At 27.8% G+C, this 16,592-nt stretch overlaps 1 protein-coding gene across 3 annotated transcripts in view; it reads right to left on the bottom strand.

Annotated features, from left to right (window-relative positions):
- The window catches only part of LOC129965706 (ligand-gated ion channel 4-like), a 113,987-nt gene that overhangs the window by 42,224 nt on the left and 55,171 nt on the right, over nt 1-16,592 (bottom strand). For 2 of the 3 annotated variants that reach the window (XM_056079829.1, XM_056079820.1), the window contains exon 2: nt 1,279-1,389. In XM_056079829.1, the coding sequence (XP_055935804.1) occupies nt 1,279-1,342 (64 nt within the window). In that variant the 5' untranslated portion in view covers nt 1,343-1,389. Of the gene's footprint in view, nt 1-1,060; nt 1,090-1,278; nt 1,390-16,592 lie in introns of those variants that run through there. The other variant, XM_056079838.1, reaches the window with a different exon arrangement.

Here is a 16,592-nt window from a genome sequence, read left to right on the forward strand (position 1 = left end):
ATTTTACTGCATGTTCAACATATACCCCAAAATACTCTACTTTTTTCTATAATAGAATGTATTTACTAATAGAAGATATTTCGTATAATAATATATAAAAACTATCATAACTTCTTAATATCTTATCTATACTATCTTGTTTCTCAATATGTGGCCAAAAAATGAAAATTGGAGCTTACTCATAATATTTTACGGATTCAAGAAATATATGCAAATCGTCAAAGCACTTTGTAAATATCCGATGTCGGAAATAAATAATGAACAGGGTAATTTTAGTTTCAATTTTTCTGAATTCGGTTTTAGTTAAAGTAAGCATATATCAAAAGATAGCACTGAAGAAAAGAGGAAAAATATTGTTCATCTTAAAGTGGTTTCAAGAAGGTCCATTCCCCAGCACACTATGGCTTCATCGGTGGGTAATGTACTCACCATTCTTATTTTCTATTTGTTTCCAATTATTTTTCTGATCATAGTAAAAAAAAATGCAGTAAAGATATTAAAATAGGCGAAATAATTGACTAAAACTCCTTTCTAGATACATAACCGAATATTGTATTCATCACAGGTTATTGTAATTTATAACATCGTCTCGTAACGTTTGGTAATGCTACAGTCAGGTTGATTCCATATATCAGTTAATGTATCTCCAAACGCAAATCTAGAAACAGTTCTGGGATTTTTTTATCATTTGTAATTAAAAATATGGCAAATTAAGCAACTGGAAGTGATTTGTTTATTTTTAAGTAAAAAATATTTGTTTGATTCAAGATATTTTGCATTTTCTTATGTTATATAAGCACATAAGTAAAAGTGTGTTTTTCAAAGCTTTTTCCCCTTTTTCTTCAATTGTTTAAAATTAATAAAAAAAGAAGTCAATTACAATATATTAGATTCATTGCTGAATTATAATTTTTTTTAAAATTTAATATACACTTTAGATAATTATAATTATGAATGTGAATAGATAGAATACAGTGCTACTAAACAAAATAATGTAAAAAAAAAGAATTAGAGAGAAAAAAAATCTGCCATTTAATTAAACAATTAAATGGATAATTACCGTTAACAATGATCATGACAGAAATCTCCGAGAACATATTAATTATAATTTTTATATTTTAATTATATATTTTTTTATTTAATATGCACTTTAGATAATTATAATTATGAATGTGAATAGATAGAATACAGTGCTAGTAAACAAAATAATGCAAAAAAAAAAAAATTACAGAGAGAAAAAAATCGGCCATTTAATTAAACAATTAAATGGATAATTACCGTTAACAATGATCATGACAGAAATCTCCGAGAACATGATGCATCTCTGCTGGTAGTTTTGCATGAAGACAGAAGACTCAACCGCCTCCTTGATCTCCAAACATAGAGGAACTGAAATGAGAAATAAAGTTAATTTGCAGATTATTCAACAATTCTTTTGATGATCAGCTGATTTGCATTTGTACATTCGAATAGTCTCCTTTGGCGATTAGTTATTTCGTCGAGAATATTGATCATGCTCCATTTTAGTTGAATCCTTCAATTATACCAACTTTTGCAATACATTTTTTCCCATTTTTTTTATTAATTAAACTTATTTTCAGGGTATTTTATAACAACATATTTCATTGTTGAAACAAATCTCAAATCGTTTCCTTATTGGTATTAGAAATAATTCATTTCCTTCTTTGATGATCAAGATAAATGATTCGGTTTATCTTTTCATGCTGAGTAAGTTTAAATAGAAGACATACTTTTAATAAAATTTTGAAATTTTGTTGTACTTATAACTGAAGCTCCATTTTAAACTTAACCAATGATGTAAACGTTTGTAAATACTCTTTTCTTATCTATTATATAATTGGAAGGATTAAGATACAAAAGGAAAATCCAAAGCACAATGAATAGATCTGTGTTAAACTTTCAGAATAGAATAAGTTATATGTTTATTCAAGTTTGAAATAAAAAAAAAATGTGTGTACGACCAGAGTTTAAACCCCTGCTTGATGCAATTTTAAAAAATCGCCAACTCGCCAACAACGGTCTTGCGCCGTGTTTTGCAAAATGTTCAAAAGCGAGGGAGCAGATATCCAATCAGAGGGCATAATAAAGACGAAAGATAATAGGTTAGCCATTCTGGAGGTTGCCAACTTTGGCGCATTATCGCAACTTGGCGAAGAAGAAGGTTAAACTCCGGCTCATCCAAAAATGTTTTCGGAGGTCATCATCACGATGTAATTACACAACATATTTAATTGAAATTTTTAGTAACTATTTCTTCCAGTAAACCAACTTTTCGCTAAAAACAGCTAACATGAAATAATTATCCTGTGGCTTGAAATTTGGGTAACAAATAATGATATGCAAAGAAAAATTTAATGTAAAATATCAACATAAATAATCAAAGCAAAAATTAATTGTATAATATCTTGTGGATCTTTTATAATTTTAAAAGGAAACACGGATAACACGAATAATTCATATAATTCTCAATCATTGAGTTTCCGTATCGGACATTGCAGCCCTTGCAGAAAATTATAACAATCATATTTTTGGAATATATAAACATAAAATATTATTTCGGAAAAATCCGCTAAGGGAAAAATTTAGCAAGCTCAGTAACAAAAAACGACATTTTATTCGTGAAGGAAACACGAATCGCAGATAGCAAAACCCTAAAGAGGCGTGCAGAAATATTAAGTTCATGCAAGCAATAAATCGTCAATAAACAATTGCAACAGTATAAAGCGCTCAGTAAGAACCGGCTAGAGACCAACACTCCAAAGAAGAATTTCATGCAATCAAATTCTCTCCGCTTGAATACTGATGTACTCCATTCCCATATTTTTTAATTCTTATGATAGGGCATCGAATGTTCTAGAACAAATGCTGGAATTCGAGTATTGACGGAGACATCACTAAGTTTCTCGAATATTTTATATCCTATATTTTTGTCGCCAAATGGTGAACAAGCTTGTAATCACGACTAGTTATCATTGAAACAGCATCCATTAACATCCATTAGAATTATCCATAAAACTCACTTTCTTATGAATAAACCAATTAAGCAGAAAGGCTATATTACAAATTCGTATTAATTTTTACAAAGGAATATAAAATAATATTTTAAAATTTCTATATCGTTTTATATTTACAAAATTTAAAAATAATAATTGTTAATTTAAAACACTGAACTTCATTAATAAAAACAACTGTTTGTTTTAAATTTTATTTCTTCTAAATATAGATTTTTTTTAGATACCATAACCGTCGATATTGTTTCATTTCTTAAATGCATTTAAAGCATACATGATTTAGAATGGATTTTAATAAACAACGATCGTGCTGAAAAAATAAATTACTACATATTATATTATATATATATATATATATATATATATATATATATATATATATATATATATATATATATATATATATATATATATATATATATGGAACTCTTTTTCATGTAAGTAAATAGCTTCAAAGAAGTAAATAAAATTTTCATTGCTCAAATCAAGTGGCATTGTGTAAAATTATATCATGATTTTACATCGATTTTCCAGTTGGATGTCGATAAAAACCAAATGATATAAACACTAACATGCGTAAAAGTCTGCTTTCGCTTAAGCTAGATTTAAACTACTTTTTTCTGCGATAAAAAAAAATTGCACAAAGAAAAAAAACGCACTCTGTACTCTCTTCTAAAAAGAAATAGATGCACTAATGAGTGCTAACTAAAGAAAATATGATGGAAAGGAAAATAGCAATTTAATAACTTCAAGAAAAAATCTTTCATTCCGATGGAATGAAAAAATATTTTTTCCTTAAATTATTAATGGATTGCTAGAGATAAATATTAATAAAACTGTAAAATAAATATTAGCGAACCTTTGAGTATTTTCCATATTTAAATAGATTTTTGTGTAATATAATTTGAGATCGCTAATTCCCGCCATTAAAAAAAACACATTTAATTTTGAAGTGTTTGTTAGATATCATGCTTGTGGAGCATTATTTATTCTGTGTTATACATCATTACGAAAACTAGTGGTGAAGAGATGTATCCCAATTTAACTAAGAATTAGGTCCCTCCTGATTTCTTTCTTAGCGATAGTCTCTTATATGCAGCCATCCACGTTGGCCATCTATGATTTTTTTTCATATATAACCAAACATCCCAGTAGTGGTGTGTTGGGGTGCTTTATATAAAGTGTTGCATATCACATTTTTGCATATAAGGAGTAATCAAATAATTACTGTTGCACTTATCGATGTTATTGATCTAATCAAGTCCAAATACTATTTTTTTTTTTCATAACTACTTATTTTCACGTGGCTTTCAATCTTGGGTCTAGAATGTCATTACACCATATTATGAGTTATTTTTGAATAAATCGCTTAATTTGGGGCCTTGAACTTTTTTAGTGGCACGCGAAACTCAGCTGGTGAATCATGATAAAAGTAATTATTAAATCAACCATTCAAATTTGACATGTTTCCAGTAGCATGTGATCGTAAGTAAACTAGTTTAGTTGCTAGCGTATCTCAGCTATCTTCAAAGAAGATTTTAATACTTTATTGTACTTATATCTAATTAGTGCCAATATCATGTAAAAAGTCGACATGACTTCATATTGGTTTTAAAATTAAGTACTGTGATAATTACACACTCTAAAAATAGCTATTATTTCTTTCATTTGTCCATAATGTTACAAAAAAATTCGTCCGGTTAGTGTACGATCAAAAAAATTAATAAGCTTGATAACGTATATCGATGCTTTATTCCATATGAAATGCATGTAGCAAAATTATACGCAAAGAAATATTTACAGAAATCAACAACACAAGCGCAAACAATAAATCTTAATTAAACAGCAACAAAGCACATTTGCGATTAGAGTGCAAATAGCGAGATCGCTCCATAATCAAATCTTTAACACTATATAAGCGTTTCCGCTTATATAGTCTCTATGACATGGTATTGAATTTTCTTATTTCCTAATAGAAATATTGCCGTGATTCTTGTATTTTCCAGAAACTTCAATTTGTCACGAATGTAACCAAATGGTTGCCAATTTTAGTTGGATCAAGGTTGTATCATGAATCGTCACCAAGGGAGTCATTGACCAGGCATCTATTATTCATTCATTAAGAATGCCTGTAAATCTCACTTTTCAGCAATGATACCATCTATGTAGGGAAGCAATATCAGAGAATCGAATATTAGTTACAGAGAATCATAACTATTTGAATGGCATTAAATAAGCGAATCCACATTTCAAAATCAAAGTTGAGCATATTCGTTTCATTTATTTCAGAATATTTTGTACCAACACATTCGCGTTGACAGTTGATTTTGGAAAGAAATTATTGCACACTAATCCCATTTCACTCATTCGAAATAAACCTTGCTCGGAAAATAAACTTAATTACACCTTTAGAAAGAAAAATAAACATTCTGCAGACAGCGGAATAATCGGATCGGATCGTTCGACTAATAACCATTGCAGTCTTTTAAAAGCAAACAGCAATTTTTCTCGTCAGAAACTTTATCGCATGACTATCGAATAAACAGTGCAATTCTTAATTAAACCGAAAGCTTAATGGATTGTCATTGCAGCTCCATTGGAATAAACTTTTTTTTTTGTTGTTGTTGTTCTTTTCGACAGGGTCAAGGCTTGCTCGAACGGTTGATTTAATTGAAGGTTGAATGTTCTGTTGGACAGTGTTGAAGGAAATTAATTATGATTCTTAGAACGTTATGTCTTGAATGTACACGGAGAGGGATTAGTTTAAATTCTTTAACGACTATTTGGGTTCTGAATTTAAGGTGATTGCACTTTCCTTCCTGTTTGTCTTATTATTGTTTCTTTGTGGATTTGAAGTAACTCTGTTAAAAGTGTTGAATGAAAATAGAACATTATATATATATATATATATATATATATATATATATATATATATATATATATATTAATTCCATTTTGGTTATACATAGTACTTGGTATTAAAGTATGATTTAGTGAACTTTTTAAACAAAAAAGGTTCCTTGAAGCCTTATCGGGAAGCGAAGGTAGATTCCTTCTATTCACAGATAAAAAGGAAAGAATAAAATTATCAACACCATCATTTCCTTATTCAATTTTATTAGAAAATAATTTGGTTTATTTAGAAGGTAAAATAAAGACAAATTAATCAAACTCACACTCTCGTTTCAATGAAAAGAATATTATAAAACACATTAATAAAAGCTGAAGCACGCCCAGCGTCTGTAATTTTATAAAACTGGTCATTTTTGCTAATGTTATAATAAATCTTTTTATTTCTATATTATTATTATTAAATTAGTTAATAAATTATTCAGGCTATTAAACTTTAATCCACGCGCATTTAAACAATTCCAGGGTAATGTGAAAATAAGAGAATGAATGTTAAAGATTTCTTTTTTTGGTTTTTAAATATGGCACAATATAGTCATACAGTAAAAAATAGTAGGCTGAAACAGAGGTAAAAAAAAATTCTTTTCACCGGCTAAATTCTAGCAATTGCAATTTCTCGGAAGTTGTGTCACAAGATCCATTGCAACAGGAAATCTCCCTATAAGGAATGTACCTAAAAACCAGTGGTTATCAGATTGCTAAAAAGACTATGATATTCGCTTCAAAACATAGGGTAATGAATACTAGAGAAAATGACAAAAATGAAAATTAAAAAACTATTTTTTTTAGCCTTAGAACGCTTTATCATACTTGAATTAATTAAATCAACATTTGGTATTTAGGGATGTTTGTTAGTATCTGTTTCATTTTTATATTACATCAGTTTCATAATCCAGGGAATTCACAAGAATTTTCTGGTGCGGAAGTATTTGTAGGCTCTCCAAATGTGGAACATATATCCTGGATAAAGAGTTTCAGGCCCACTGAAGTGCCACTCCCAGGTAGTTTATATGATCGACATTTGAAATTTCAAAGCGATTATTAATTTCAAGAAATACATTAAATACTATTAAGAATACACTTTACAATAGGATTAAAAGCTTTACATTTCTAAATACATGAAAAAATATCTTCCAAATTAGTTGCATTTTATAAATGAGTCAATTAATATGATAAATAACAAAATAACAGTAAAAGTAATAAAACTGAAAGTAATATTACTTTTAATAATAAGTATAGAAAGTAATAGTACTTTTTTAGAATTATTTAATATATTTCGAATTTAATTTCCAAAAACTGGGTTAAAACATTTGAGAATATTGTCTATTTCAATGATTACAGCTTAGAAAATATAGCTTGAGTCCAAATATTTCAAAACTGAAGTTGTTTGAACTAAAATTTTATTAATTTATCTTATGCATATAAAATTAAAACAATCTAAAGAAAACAATACCAAATGTTAAAAAAAATCCCCAAAGTAACAAAACTTGTCAGGCGATAATCTTTGAAAGTTTATTTTTGGTAAAAAAATGTAAAAAATTCTCAACATCAATAAAAAAAAAAAAAAAAAAATGCAAGCTTTAGACAACTGTTTTACGTTTATCAAAAGTAATAGAAAAAATAAACAAAGACTTAAAAGTAACTTACACTTTAAACAACTTAACTACTTTATGGCACTCAAAAGCATATTTACAATAGCAATTGAATAAAAAATTTCATTCGAAAGAAAATGCAAAAAATGCCTCAATTTTCCATGTATTTTAAATTTCTACAAAATAAACTAAATAAAATATCGTTCTTCCTTTTTTTTTTAAACATCCCGTCATTGGAAAGAGGTAGGCAATCTCACACCATTTTTGTACCCAACATGCCGGTGGCTTCTCATCCTCATATCTGAGGTGCCCCTCCCCCGGTAAAAGTAATAAAAGAGCATAAAATAAAATTAACTTTGAAGAAATACGTGCTACATCCTCATAGAAATTCAAATGATTATGAATGTCAAATAATCATTTGAATCAAACTCAAAGGATTATCATTCAAATGAAAAGGATTCAAATTCAATGTTCTTTCTCATTTGCTATGGTTTTTCTGAGCATGAAATATCACATGTCACGTGTCAAAATCGTATAAAAATTGTAATTATCCACATTGTATAATATCTAGTTCTACATTCCCTTACGTGGTGTTACACTGATAAAAAAATTAAAGACTAGCAAACGCAATCATTCAGCTTCCCGGGTTTATTAAATTATTTTCAATTCTCAGCGAAATTTATTAATACACAACTCAAAAACTGAATGTAACAATATCAAAAAGCAAAAACTCATTTCAATATTGTCAAAGAATATGAAAATGTATGGGATTTTAGCTAAGAAAAAAACCATGCGATTAAATATTTAATGAAACAGTGCAAACGATTTGAAATCCTTTTTATCAAAGAAAACAACTGCTGCAGATCATACAAAAGATATTTTTAATTGTCAAAATTAATAAACAAAATGTTCAATTAAACTGACATTCATAAAAACAATTGTTTTTGAATTTTAAAATGGTATAACATTTTTTTCGCAATGATTTTTCCGGTAGTCATTGCTGAAAAATGGATATATCTTATTTAGTTTCCAATAAATTAAAATTCCAATTAAAAGCTAATTCGAAATTATTTTCATTGTTTCATGAAGTATTTAATCACGTAATTTTCCTTTGTTGACAAAAACTAAAAAAGAAAGTTTTCGATGATTATCTGTGCAATTTACATGAAAAATTAGGAAGTGAAATTTTACTATGCCAAAAAATGTCCATTGTAAGGGCAATACATGAAAACGGGCTCTAATAATTTAAAAGAATTTAATAGACAACCAATTATACAATACATTACACTTACAATCAGACAACAAAAACAATTCTACATTTAGCCATATTTAAATTTACAGATTAACACAATTTATTCTTGAGGTTGGTAGGTTTATATGCTCACAGTCTTGCAGCTAGTATCGTATTGTAATTTTTTGGATTGGCGAGGAAGTTGGCGTTTGGTTGGCGCATTGGCATTATTAAAGAGTATTGCACAATTCGAAATATATTGGTCCAATAGTTAAATTTTTAATGATACTACGATGTCCCGAGGCTTGATTCCATCAGAAAGTTTCAGGTAAAAGATTATTTTACTGATTTGAGGGTTGTATCACGGAGTTGAACTCCAGGCTTTCAACCTCTGAACAGAATATTTGATTAGAATAATAGCATGGCATTGAGAAAATAAATAAAAAGGTTAAAAGCAATCAAAATATTTTTTGTACTGTAACTTCACAACCTGAAGTAAAAAATATTTTGTTTAGCAAAATATAAGCATCAAGTTTTGCATAAGAAATTTATTTAAATACAACCAAAATTCCTGGCATGCCACAGATGGTTTCTAAAGGCAGCTAGTATTGGATAAATTCTGAGCAATATGGTAGTATTAAACAAAATATTCTGCAATGAAAAAATATTCCACATTAGGATAAATATTTTTAAAAACTTTTAAAAAAACTTGAATAACAAAGTTAAGAATGAAATAAAATTCATATTTTAGGAAAACTTTGATGTCATTTACCGATGTAAGAATCTTTTTAGTCATGAATATAATTCCATAAAAATTGTTATGGAATTATAAACTGAGTTCTCATAGCTCACACACACACACAAAAAAAACTGAATTTTTCTCATTCACAAAAGGAAAAAAAAACTTATTTTATACACTGGTATGAGCTTCTAAACAGGAGAAAAAAATATTACAGTATGATTTCCCATGGAATTCTTATTAATGAAAAAACTGAATAAGACAAACCAAAAAAAATATATGAAAGCCTTTTCGAATTCTTAAGCAACAACTAGCAACTGAATCATCATTTCCAGAGTAATGCAATGTGGAATAAACTTATGGTGACGGAAGATGACCCACTTTTGGTAATTTTTTCCCTCTTAGTTTCTGTTATTTTTTCAAATAAACTTTCTTATCAATTTCTTTCTCTAGACAATATTTTTTTACCAAAAAAGAGAGATAAATGATCGTATTTAGGCGGAGAAATGTCAGATAGGTCTGTAGAGATGCTTATTTTTTTCGTACATAGATATAAAATGAAATGTTACTTTGACAAAACAGAAAAAGTTCAAAATTTTTTGATTTTTGAAACATACAGAGAAATATAGTTAATAAGAAATGGAAGAGAAAACAGAAATTCAAGTTTTATCAGTATTTTGAGACATCTAAATTATCATCGGTTCTTTGATCTTTTGATTTTCAGACGAGCTACCCGTTCCATGTCGTAGTTCTTGAAATCGTAAAAAGTAATAGTCAATTTTAACATTTTAAAAATGAATAACCGCTTTCAGTTCTTGAAATCGTAAAAAGTAATAATCAATTTTAACATTTTAAAAATGAATAACCGCTTTCAGTTATCCGAGGTTCATCAACCACACGTTAAATTAGTCACGTCACCCAATTTTAACGAATTATCTATACCTATAATAAAGATGAATGTGTACGTGTTGGCGTTGTACAGGGTACAGGCAAGACCGTTTGACTTACAGCTAGCGAATTTGGCACTTGTATAATTTGGTGATCGGGAATCAGCACTTTGGAGCTATTTTTTCGAATTTTTAAATAAATTTTAATTAATTAAAAATTAAGCGAAATGGTGGCGTTTTACCACCTTAACTTCTAAAAATCTAACAGCTTAAAACTAATTTTTATATAATCTTAAAAATAAAAAAAGAATAATCTTTTCAATGATACCAATGTTTTAACCTATAAATTAAATTTCGTAATTCTTAATTAATTTTTTTTTAAAAATGTCAATTATATTTTTCAATAATTTATTTCGCACAAAAATGAAAATAAAATTTAATTAATAAAATTTAACCTGTACGAACACGTTGTGGAGAACATGGGGGAAAAATAACTTTTATCAGTGTGTTGTCTTAATAATATCTCTTATCTTAATAAAACAAAACAAAAAAATAGCTGAAATAAAACTGAACATTAAGTATAGAGCCTATTGATTAGTTAACAATGTCTGCAATTTCACGAAAGTGCTATTGCAGTTGAAGTGTGTGTTCGGGGGGGGGGGAAGGTCTTTGATAGATTTATTTTGCTATATTAACTTTTGGATGCTGGGTGCAAGCGACTATTAATGACGCATTTATGAGATAAGAGGTTTCATATGAAATAAAAATGCTCGAAATCGGTACTGATTGAGGTTTGTGAACGCTGTCGCAGTTTTCCCCTATAGAAAATGTACAGTAAAATGAAATTTCCAAGATTCCCCCCCCCCCGAAAAAAAAATGTTGGTTAATGCGAGACAAGGGAATATTGGTGACATTCTGGTGATCATGAGATTTCAAATGATATAAATATTAGCAAAATCGGAACAGTGGTCAATGGTTTAATATTTAACTACGAAAACATCCTGTAACATAAAGGGAACTGTTGCGGCCAACATAGTATTAATGTGCAAGTCAAGAGACATCTAGAAAATGTTTGGATTATCCAAAAGCCCAGTTATTGGCCCCAAAATTCTAATCACTTGTAGCTATCGACAGTTAATAAAGCATGAAAATTCATTAATAGTAATTTTACAGTTTGCCGAATACAGGGGACATTTCTCTAACGAAGTATTCCTGCACTGTTCGTGAGCACATACCCTGCACTCCTTTTGCAAAAAATAGAAGATTCTATGCAAGGAAAGTCAGGAAACGGTTTTCTTGATTAGCCATCCATTTATTTATATCGAATCACTCCTTATTTTTATAAAATGTTAGATAGACAATTCCAAATCACAGTTAAGAATATTTCTTCAAGAAAATAAAAATTATTATCTTTATAAACTACTAATTTCACGAGAAATTCATTGGGTTTCCACGTGATCATTAAAGTAAATTTGTTCTGCTTTTCCTCAAGAGGTAGTCATTGCTCACACGCCACAAGAACGTCTTCTTTTCTGACTGCCAAGCAAACAAGAAATCTTTTCTGCATAACTTTTAAGACAATGGGATTGCACTGCCATCTGGGGTTAGAAAAGGGAACTAATCCCGACAGAGTTTTAATAAAAATTCTTTAACAATTTACTGATTGCATCAATTAAAATCATGCTTATTTTTCTCTTGTTTTGTACTATAATAGATTCAAATCTACGTCATTTACGTATTTACTTAGAGCCGATCTATAGAGCGCTGATGTTGTACTCCGAACTTTCTAATCGACTGTTATTACTTTCATTAGATTCCATAATTAGTTCCATGATTCATTAGATTTCATCTGTAACCCGAATAAAAATTAATAAGAGATCTAAAACACGCGCTCCTATTCACATATGACAGAAAAGCCCTAGGAAGTTTCTAAAAAGATAAACTTTACACACTGTTGCCAATAAAGTAGTTCATAATTATGAATATGTTTTTTTACAATAGTTTAAAGAACATTAAAGAAAGAAATATAAAATTACATTTCAAGTGAATTTAAACTCGTGATTTCCATGGCACTTTCCATAATAGATAAATTATTTTTTATCGCAGAAGTATTATTGATAATTTTTTTTTCAATAATTCTGTAAATTCAAGAATGTAACCTATATAAAACTCAAAAGATTTTTCAATCGATGTAATTTTTTTGAAAATTATCGTTGTTTTCCAATATTTATAAAAATGTGAAATTTATTAAATATTTTTAGTTTTTGTCTAAACAATAAAAAAACGTAAATTTACACCATATTTTTTGCTTTGTATACAATTCAGAGTGAAAATAATTTGTCGAGCAAATAGAGGAGTCGATTACTTTGTGTACACCACAGATCTTCACAAAAGAAAACAGAAAAAAATTGTTGATGTTTATGAAGCATTAGCCTAGGGTAATATTTTTATGCGATGACAGAATTAATACCATCGTCCTGAAAGGAAGTAGTTTTTGTAAGATTCGCTTTATCTTATAAACAACACAGAACAGATGAAAATAGGATGCTGAAAATAGCAACCACATTCCTTGCTGTTGTTTATATTGGGTGCAATGATTGATTGTTTACAAACGATTGTTTATTTCGGAAATAATTTGTTTCTCAGATGGGGCAGCAAGGAGTAAACAATTGATACACATGCATGCTCTTTTTAAGAACAAATTTTTGCAACGTTTTCTAGCAGCAATTCTAAATATTTATTTTAAAGATGTAAATAAAAAAGAGGGAGTATTTTCCCCTTGACAGGTTTACCAACATAAAAAGACGTTTTATGTTTCCTGATATACACACACAAAAAAAATAGAATATAAATTTAAGTTGCTTTGTTTTCCTATGTTTGAATCCAAAATGTAACTTACACTTCTAATGATAAATCTACTAATTTCATACAATGAGCTATTTGCGTTTAAGGTTACCGAGTTCAAATGAACAAGGACGGACGAATAGACAGATTTCTTCAAAATATAATAATAGAAATTCGCAAATTTTGGTGAAAATGTTACGTACGTTAAATTTCATACCTGTAGCTCCTTGTGTGTTCAAATTACTGTACTCTCATATTGACAAAATGTATTTACACAAATGTATTTTTCGGATTCAGGAAGCACTGTAACATAGAATCTCATTCAAATTTTGGAACCTTATTTTTGACGACGATGACAATACTTCTGCTTTGTGCATTATGTATTTAAGAATGTAAAAATTCTTTACAGATTTTTTTTTTCTATTTTAGATATTTAAAGCTTTTTTTTGTTAAGAAAAGTGGACAACAATTAATCAAAAAGCGAAATTCAAAATCTCTACAGTTTCTAAATATATTAGTTTTTAATAAATAATATAACTATTCCAAAATCATTATTTATAATATAATGCTTAACTATTAAGAATAACTATCGATTTGAAAAAATATGTCTATAGTTTTCATTTAAGTAGTCATTCAATAAAAACTCTTGAGTAGCTTAGAAAAACTATGAAATATATAAGCGGTTTGAGATGCTAAAACACAATCTAAAATATAAAAAGTTTTTGCTATGATAAAAAATATAAACAGCTGCAAATATGATAAATATACGAAATATATTTATAAACATTTTATCATCTCGTTTTCAAATGTACAAGTAATTTTTTTTAAGTGAGGATACTATAATAAAATACAGTAAAGAAACGTTTTTGCGTCTTTCAAAGAATTAACATAAAACAAAATAGGAATTAAAATAGTATAAAAGTTTTGATAAAAAAGCTTAATATCAATTTAATGCTATTAATTCAAATCCATTCGAAACAATAATTTAAACGTTTTCTTTAAATGGAACGAATATATTATTAAATAGTATACAAATATTTTTTTAATTAAACATTTATGATAAAATTTAGAAAAATCACATTTTAGTTTTAATTATACATTTCTTTTTCATACGATTTATACGCCTCAAATAAATGTTGAGTAAAAAAAAAAAAATTAAACAAATTTTGCATGTCGTGCAAAAATTCAAATTATTTTCATTATTTCATCTAACATTTCAACGACTGATTTTCTAAAAGAAAAATAGAAAAAGCGAAAGAAAAATTACTATCTGTTTATTATATATACGAAATAAGAAGAGAAGTTACAGGCCGCGAAGAACGACTTATATCCAAACGAGGTTGTTTATCCAAAATTTCACGTTTTCAATGTCAATATGATGTCATTGGACTCGAGTCCATTATAAAGGTATGTGTACATAAACAGAACTGGTGTAAGGCAATTAAAAATTCGACTTTAATGTCTACTGCAATTTAATGCTTAAAAATACTTTTTTGATGGTATCATAAACAAAAAATTATGCATAAGAAATTTAATTGAAATCAAATGCTACTATTATTTCGGGTGAAACAGTTAGCCGCTAAAGGCGACTGGCAATAATGAGCTATAAATAAAGGAATAATCATTTAAAAATTATAAAATTATAAAAAATAAACTTAAATATTTATTGAAATGTGAAACTAAACGTATAAATGTTTAAAAAGAAAGATCGTAAATCGGGTAGGTTCGCATAATACCTAAACACAAGCAATTCCAAAAGTTATTTAAAAATGTATTTTTTGCCCACCATTTCAAATTTGAATTTCTTGATGAGTACTATACCTTCCTTCTCTAAGTACCTTTTTTTACAATAAGGTTAAAACAACAGAATTATGAATATTAGTCTTATTATAATTGAAGTAATAGTTCTGTTAACTTCAAATGATTAGATTTTGTAAAATTCGATCCAGAAGGTTTATAAACTGTAAGTCACAATCCACTGGTGAGTCGCCAGTCAATTTTAGATAGATTGAGACATGATCTTAAATGCAAATGCATCTTTCCTCAACTTGCAAAAATGATGGAAGGAATTAAAATATTTAGCACTCCATTTATTAAAAATGTTTTCTGTAAAATTTTAATTCGTTTAGTTATTTTAGTTGACAAATGCCTTTTTCATTCGGAAAATTCCTTTTTCGTATATAAAAACTTTTTCCGAAAGTACGTTTGTCTCTGGAAAAATTCAATGCACCGAAAGATGGCATGAGTTTCCATAGATTTTTAGAAAGTGGGTCACAATTTTTAAACCCTGCTTTGAATGTTAAAAAAAGGTACATGAAATCGAAATTTTGTCCATTTATCTGAAAACATTTGCTTACATTGGCCTCCACATGATAATACGAAATTTAATAATACTCCAGGTAATTCGATATCCATTTTGTATTTCTAAAATGTCTATATCTTATGCATAGTAAATTTTTTTAAAAAAAATTTCAAAAGTTCCTTTTGATAAATCAAATTTTATTCATCTTTAGTAATTAGATAATAAGAACTCATTTCCTATTTTGCTTCAAATCGAGGCATATTCGGATCATTTTTCAACATGGAATAATGATTTTAAAAAAGGGCTGTTCAAGCTAATCTACAGCACCTAGTCATTCTTATGTGCATAGCTCAAGTTAGTTTCCCTTTATTTTCTTGAAAATTAATTTTAAAATAATTAACTTTCAAATAAAATAATTCTTTTCTTTTGCAATATAAGTAATTTACATTTAGGTGAACTGGATTAAATTTTAAGGCATATTTTTTTTGGAAAATTCCGGATTAATTTTTTAAAATTAGGATTAAATAAAGGGAATTCCGCATTGTCTTCGTTAATTGGCTTGAATGCTTAACAAATCAGAGATTATCATGAGAAGAATTAGCATAAGAATGCAAAAATCGTCATTAAAATATCTAATATAGGAATTTAAGAATAATATAATTAATCAGCAATAATCATAAGAATTCAACCTTTAACTTTCCAACAAGACTAGGGTTAATAAGTAGATCAGAAAACTATAAATTTTTTTTAGAAATTAATTTTAAATTCGATTAGAAAAACTCCATATTAAAATAAATAATAATTAAAATATGAAAACAGTTAAAATAAGGTAAATTAATTTTATTATTAGATAATAATTAATTATATAATAATAACAGTTTCAAATAATAAAAAATAGCAAAATCATTTTCATTTTGCTCAAAGTTAATTATTTTTAATAATACAATCAGCTGAAAATACGAAGGATGATTTTAATAACACTAAATGAGACCTTTAAAACCGAATTTATAATTAAAAAAAAAGAAATATTTAAAAATCCAATCAGTAATAGTTTG

Source organism: Argiope bruennichi, chromosome 1 (assembly GCF_947563725.1).
Source record: "Argiope bruennichi chromosome 1, qqArgBrue1.1, whole genome shotgun sequence".
NCBI lineage: Eukaryota > Metazoa > Arthropoda > Arachnida > Araneae > Araneidae > Argiope > Argiope bruennichi.